Genomic DNA, 7778 nt, shown 5'->3' with positions numbered 1-7778 from the left:
TCCGATCTGTAATTCCAACCTGGACGACCGTTCAATTCACTTTTTACACATCGGAACCCATTTTTTCCGGCGGTCCAATTTGTTGTCGCGGTATTGTGGTGCGTTCCTTTATCGCAAAATAACTGGGATGTGGAGGCTAAATGACGTCACATCCGTTTGGTTAGCGTTCCATTCGCAGAAAACTGGAGCTGAGAAATTCACTGTTGCAAGTCAGCTCTTGGTCAGATCCAGTCGCTAGCCAGGCTAGCCATTGTTAGCAATAACAATAGATAACAAGGCATTTCGCTGCATTTTGCGCATACAAACACTGCAGCAACATGTCCACACAGATAGAAGATAGTGACATCACCGCCCAGCTCATGACCTTTGAACCGTAAAATTACCAGTTCCCAGATATAAAGGAATGCACGACTAGTAGCCTACTGACTTTTTGTGTGTGCCTTTTTCCCGTTTTTACACTTGCTTTGGCAATGTAAACTTATGTGTCTCATGCCAATAAAGCCCAATTTGAATTGTTTAGACAGACAGACAGACAGACAGACAGACAGACAGACAGACAGACAGACAGACAGACAGACAGACGGACGGACGGACCGCCAGTGACGTACTGTTGTAGCGATGACGTCAGCCCCCCCCCCCCCCCCCCTCTCGGTGTGTTTGTGTTTATGAGAGGATGTGGGTGGGGCTAGGAGGCGGCCAGGACAGACAGCGAGAGGGAGAGAGGGAGACGCGCGCACGCACGAACGCACGCACGCACGCACGCACACACACACACACACACACACACACACACACACACACACACACACACACACACACACACACCGAGGGAGACCGGCAGAGAGAGAGAGAGAGAGAGAGAGAGAGAGAGAGAGAGAGAGAGAGAGAGAGAGAGAGAGAGAGAGAGAGAGAGAGAGAGAGAGAGAGAGAGCGAGCGAGCGAGCGAGAGAGAGAGAGAGCGAGAGCGAGAGCCTGTTTGTGCTCTCCTTCTCTGACCAGAAAACCTCTTCTCCTTCCCGGACAAAGACCAGAGGGGGGAAGAGAGAGAGATCCTACAGACAGGAGACTGAGAGTGAGACCGATAGAGAGAGAGAGAGAGAGAGAGAGCGGGAGAGAGAGAGAGAGAGAGAGAGAGAGAGAGAGAGAGGATGGGTGTGTTGTGGTCTTGTGGTCTGTAGTGTGGAGGATCAGGATGAGCGTAGCGCTGCAGGACCTGAGGAACACCGTGAGTACCCACACACACGCACACACCCACAGCGCTCGCACGCACGCACGCACGCACGTAGCCTACAGGCGCGCGTCTTCCAGCCCAGTTTGGACAGGCAGGCAGGCAGACTGACAGTAGACTATAGGAGCCTATTGGTAGGCCTATTACCAGGTTGTAGCCAAAGCAACGTGATTCTGTAACAGCCCACAGATGTGCGTGTGTGTGTGTGTGTGTGTGTGTGTGTGTGTGTGTGTGTGTGTGTGTGTCAGAGGATAAACAGCTGGTTTCAGTGTGACAGCCAGCTAATAAAGCATCTGCAGATAGACTAATAATACAATCATTGTGGGGGCGTGTGTGTGTGTGTGTGTGAGAGAGAGAGATAGTGTGTGTGTGTGTGTGTGTGTGTGTGTGTGTGTGTGTGTGTGTGTGTGTGTGTGTGTGTGTGTGTGTGTGTGTGTGTGTGTGTGCGTTAGCTATTTAAATTTGTCCATCAGGTTCCATGCAGTCCAGCGTTAGGGTTGTCCTACAACCCAGGTTTTACGGGTGAGAACGAGGATTCTCACATAATGCTGAAGCCTGCTCCAGCAGCGCTGAACTGAATGCATTTCTTTTTTCCTCTTAAAAAATAGATTTAAAACCACCCAGGTGCACCTGAAGGCATCCTGGCATACCTTGGCAGGTGATTGGCGTGGCCACCCACTACCCCCATGACGTGCCATTGACACGGCTTGTGCCAATCCGCCAAGGAAAATCACTCAACGCATTCAGCCTGCCACAATGCGAAGCCAGGGGCAAGGCTGAATATGTGAGAATCCTCGTTCTCACTCGTAAAACCTGGGTTGTAGGACAACCCTAACGTTTTACTTCGTTTCGAACTCGGATTTTAGCAAACATGCTGATGTACAACCATCCTTGCTGCCTAAGGGGGCATTCAGTGCCACCCTCAGACGTACGGATGGGCAACACGGGGCAACATGGCAATGTGTCCATGGCAACTCGGGGTAGCATACAACAACGAATGGCCGTAAGGCATTAATGCCTGGTGGCTGACAAGATAGCGTGCGCAAAGGGCTAGCCGGTTGTTCAGGTCGCTAGCTGTTCCTCGTCCAGGTTAGCTCCAGCTTACGCTAGCTACTACCTAGCTTTGCTTGACCAAACTCAGCCTGCTAGCTATCGTTAGCCTCCCGTGTTAGGGTACGCTAGGTGTTTGCCACTCTGCACGAGGGTTGAAAACTGAGCGCGTTAGCTCAGTGAGAAATAGCTATGGTTCCTCTGAGGGCCGCTTTCGCTAGCCGTTAACTTCCCCTTGCGCTCGCTAGCTTCACTAGTTCCCACTTAGGCTGGGCTGCTTGCACCCCGCTTAGCTACGGTATGGATATGGCAAGGCCGCTTCAAGCATGCATCCAGTGTCGCCTGTGTCGTCTGCCACGGTGCCTGTGTCGTCTGCCACGGTGCCTGTGTCGTCTGCCACGGTGCCTGTGTCGTCTGCCACGGTGCCTGTTTCTTCTGCCACGGTGCCTGTGTCGTCTGCCACGGTGCCACGGTGCCTGTGTCGTCTGCCACGGTGCCACGGTGCCTGTGTCGTCTGCCACGGTGCCTGTGTCGTCTGCCACGGTGCCTGTTTCATCTGCCACGGTGCCTGTGTCGTCTGCCACGGTGCCACGGTGCCTGTGTCCTCTGCCACGGTGCCTGTGTCGTCTGCCACGGTGCCTGTTTCATCTGCCACGGTGCCTGTGTCGTCTGCCACGGTGCCTGTGTCGTCTGCCACGGTGCCACGGTGCCTGTGTCATCTGCCACGGTGCCTGTGTCGTCTGCCACGGTGCCTGTGTCGTCTGCCACGGTGCCTGTGTCCTCTGCCACGGTGCCTGTGTCGTCTGCCACGGTGCCTGTGTCGTCTGCCACGGTGCCTGTGTCGTCTGCTCGGGCGCTCGACAGTGAATGCAGCTTCACGAACATTTGGAAATCTATGAGTGGGATTAAATTCAAGGGTTCAGTCTCCCAGACGCAGATGTGCAGCCTCGGTGAAATGATTTCAGTGAGTGTGTCAGTACTTTTTGAACATTTTCAGCACATTCTAACAATAGCGTGATAATACTAACTAACTAATAAATAATAATAAAAACCACTCCCGTGTCACCACCCTCTACTCTGGACGCATCGCGCACCGAGATAGCAGAACTGCACTCCAGCTGCGGCGCGCACAGATAGCTGTCTGCTGAGTGTGAAGGGGGCCATGAGCAGAAACATAAAAAATAAAAAAAACATAAAAAAAACATAAAATGCTTCCATACTGTTCACCTGACTGACTGTTCACACATCGCATTCCCCCCCCCCCCCCCCCCCCAACTGCCAGCGCCCAAAGTCTCCACAAGCCCTGATATGCCAAGTTGTCTTGAAAAGATATAATTTTCGACCCTGTTTTTAGCTGAAATCTTCACTGTAGCAAGGTTGTGCCCTAGTTGGTGTACTTCCAGCCCCTGCATGGCTCCAATGCAGATTTACGCTAAAACCAGGGTGTAAATGACATCTTTTCAAGTCAACTTGGCACCTCGGGGCTTGTGGAGACTTGGATTACGTCAGGTGAGCAGCAGGGAAGCATTTTAGGTAGTGTAAGGCATTACTGTTCCTAAATCCAGTAATCTCATTACAGTCACTAATCAAACACTTAAGTCGTGCCTTGGCGTTGCGTAAGTTCTCCAATTTTCAGCAGGATCGGGTTTGAATCTGCAGGAGTATAGAAACATGTGCTTTCACTCGATTGTGCAATACAACAGCTGACTGTGAAGACACGTCTTTGTTTGTAGTGCTAGAATGGATGGGCTGGGGGGAGGGGAGCAGTGATGATTGGCTAGGTTTCTAGGCATGAGGAGTGCTGATTGGCTAGGTTTCTAGGCATGAGGAGTGATGATTTGTCGGTTCGTCCCTCCATACGATATCCATTGTATCACCACCTTTCATAGGAGTTGAGGCAGATGCGGGGGGGCGGGGGGGGGGGGGGGGGGGGATGAACGCAGTCTACAACTTTTGACGGGTGGATATGTGTGTACATACTGCGACCCTCATGTTGGTAGGCAGGGAATCTACTACTACCCGGACGCCCAGTGTCAGGTTAGGTTCAACCCCATTTCCTGACCATACTGCTCAACAGCTGTTAAGCTTGTTGTGGTGGTGCAGCAGGTGAGAAGATGTGCTGATCATCTGTGTGAAGGGAGGGCTTAACCTCAGTGTGATGAGGACGCCTGCTCTGTAGCTAGCTCCTTAACACCATGTATAGAGCACGGATGCTGCTCTGTAGCTAGCTCCTTAACACCATGTATAGAGCACGGATGCTGCTCTGTAGCTAGCTCCTTAACACCATGTATAGAGCACGGATGGGCAACTGGGTTCTATACCATCATATGAGGGGCGGCTGTAGCTCAGGAGGTAGAGCGGGTTGTCCACTAATCGCTTTGGATAAAAGAGGTCGGTGGTTCGATTCCCGCCTCCTCCAGTCTGCATGTCGAAGTGTCCTTGAGCAAGATACTGAACCCCAAATTGCTCCTGATGGTGTGCCAGCAGCACCCTGCGTGGTAGCCTGCCGCCATCGGTGTATGAATGGGTGAATGTACCTACTGATTGTAAAGCGCTTTGGATAAAAGCGCTATATAAATGCAAGCCATATGAAACTAGAAGACCTCAGGCGTCCATCGGTAACAACCATGTCATTCTATCTTGTCAGGAAGGGGCCGAAATAATGCTCCAAATTTAGGCTCAATTTCGGCGAGGGAAAAACGGGCATGGCCATTTTCAAAGGGGTGCCATGACCTCTCACCTCAAGATATCTGAATGAAAATGGGATCTGGGGACCCACGGGTCTCCCCCTTTACAGATGACGTAGCATTTTTGGATGGGGTAGCCCAACCCTTACTAAATGCATTTCAATGTGAAAAATGGAAATGATGGTATAATAAAAACTTTGATTACCAGTTTTGTTCTTTTATCAAGTTAGCAGCTCTAATTGGGTAATTGAATCATGGCGTTACAATATCCACTATCCTACTATTTACTGACTGCTGTGTGTGTGTGTCTGTGTGTGGTATATAACATTTTTAAGATAAGTTAAAATGTTTAAAGGAACAATATATATCAAATAATGTCTCACTAAAATCTTTTGGCAAAATAAAACAAAACAAAAAAACATAAATGAATGCAGAAAAAAACACTTAAATGTCACAACCTATGGTATCTCAATATGGCGCCAATGTAGTGCAAGAGGAAGTATCACGATCCACGATATATCGATTTTTCTATATTTTGTCCCGCCCCTAGTCTTAAACATGTGCGTACTCATGTGTGTGTGTGTGTGTGTGTGTGTGTGTGTGTGTGTGTGCGTGTGCGTGTGCGTGTGTGCATGCGTGTGTGTGTGTGTGTGTGTGTGTGTGTGTGTGTGTGTGTGTGTGTTTGTGCACGCACGTCTCCATGCGTGCGTGTGTGTGTGTGTGTGTAGAGTTGGGTTGGGCAAGGTTTAGTGTTTCCTGTCTCAGGCTCTGCTACTTCCTGTCTGAGACGCCCAGTTTCCATCTGAGCAGGAAAACAACCAGAGACCAGTCTACAGACCAGTCTGTGGCTTAGGCTGGTCTGTAGACTGATCTGTGGCCGTGAAGTGCAAATCACAAGGAAAAACAACTCATAAAACACAGACAAATAACAGAAGAACAAATTGCAAATCAAAAAGATAAAACACCACAACAAATCGCAAATCAAAAAGACAAATTATAAAAGAAGTTTTCAGATTGCCTTTAGCTGTTACAGCCCCCCGTTCCCCACCGGGATCTTTGCTCACATGGCTGTGCAGCGTCAGCTCAGCCAGAATAAAACGGACTTCCGGTTAGAACTTTCAAAAAGAATGCCATTTAAATCAAAGGAAATAGCCTTATTGATGCATGTTGCACGAGAAAAAGGTATTTCAACAAACGAAAGAGCAAACCTTGTATTAAAATACTGATAATGTTAAGATTACACATGGAGTGAAACTGTGGTTGTAAAGCATTGCTCAAAATGTATAGTCATGCTAACGTTATAAGGGTTTTTATTTAGAAAGCCCTAAAGCGGATGACCTACTCTTATAGTCTGGTTGACTTGACACTCGTGCAGTTAATGTTGATTGATGCCTGTCTGAAACATTGACTGTAAAAACAGGATATGAGTTGTCTAAAAGTGAGGCCAAAGCATCTTAGATCGCCGCCCTGGCGGTCAGTCCCAGTATAGGTCACAAGTGCTGCCATGTTACGGCGTTGTCGTTGATGTTGTTGTAACGCAATTGAGTCCTCCTCCCTGTATTTTATTCCCGTGTGCCTTGGTATCAGAAATATAAATGTATTTATTTATTATATAAATGTATTGTATGCAGAATACTTGACTGCCTCTTGATGTGCTAAACTGTACTGGCTTGTTATCATACTGGATCATATGCATTGCAGCAGTTGTTGGTGAGTTTACACTACCCCAATGCATCCAGAGTCGGCCTGGAAATCCAAACATGTTTGATATCATCGTTGTGGCTCCGACTGACTTCGGTCTGTTGCCGTCACACACTTGACGATTACAATCTGTACCCATCATATCAAACACTTACAGATGTTGGTGCCAACTGGCCACAACAACTGCAGACTAGTCTATACAATAAAGACAGCCTCTCCCAAACTGGGAATCCTAGCTACAGTATTATAGTGTAACCTCAGCTCAGGCCTATACAAATAAACTTGACTTGAGAAGGGCATTTTTCTCCTCTCTTCTTCCTCTCTACCATCCATCTTCTAACTAAGTGGAAGTATTCAGTCCCTCCAGGTTGTTTTGTGATTGTTGCAGACAAAAATGCTGGATTTTGCAGCGACTTTTCTCAAAGATTGCAATGTCATTTGCAACGTTTGATGTGATTCTTATTTTTTTTCTTCTTCAAAGTTGCAAATTGAGGAATGGTTTGCCGTTTCTCTATCTCTCTCTCTCTCACTGGCCCACACTCTCTCTGCTGTAGTGTTTTGCTCAGAGGGAGAGAGAGAGAGAGAGAGAGAGAGAGAGAGAGACCTTGGTGAAGAGGACTGACGTCATTCTCTCTCTCCCGGGAGAGGAATCCTCTCTTTGTGTCGGTCTCTCACCCCTCTGTTCTCTTTAATTGATGACGCACGCACACACACGCGCACACACACGCACACACACACACACACACACACACACACACACACACACATACACACACACACACACACACACACACACACACACACAAACATACACACACACATACACACACACATACACACACACACACACACACACACACACACATACACACACCCACCCACACACACACACAAGGGGGGAGGGAGAGGTTGCTAGGAGACTGTGTTATATCTCTCTGTAGAGGTTGATGTCAGTCTGAAAGAAATGACCAGAGAGAGAGGGAGAGAGAGAGAGAGACGGTGTGTGTGTGTGTGTGTGTGTGTGTCCATGTGTGTGTGTGTGTGTGTGTGTGTAATTAGATAATGTTACTGCATCATCCTCATTCAGCTCTAATGGAGCGCAGTGATGCTTA

At 48.5% G+C, this 7778-nt stretch overlaps 1 protein-coding gene across 1 annotated transcript in view; it reads left to right on the top strand.

Annotated features, from left to right (window-relative positions):
* The first annotated feature begins 1108 nt into the window (after positions 1-1108).
* LOC310777586 (endothelin-converting enzyme 2-like) overlaps positions 1109-7778 on the top strand; it is a 39686-nt gene continuing 33016 nt past the window's right edge. Inside the window, exon 1 of the mRNA XM_083637957.1 lies at positions 1109-1225. Coding sequence (XP_083494083.1) covers positions 1193-1225 — 33 coding nt within the window. The 5' untranslated portion in view covers positions 1109-1192. The remainder of the gene's footprint in view (positions 1226-7778) is intronic.

The sequence above is a fragment of the Poromitra crassiceps genome (genome assembly GCF_964638095.1).
Source record: "Poromitra crassiceps genome assembly, chromosome: 5".
NCBI lineage: Eukaryota > Metazoa > Chordata > Actinopteri > Beryciformes > Melamphaidae > Poromitra > Poromitra crassiceps.
This window is presented reverse-complemented; position numbering and strand designations above follow the sequence as displayed.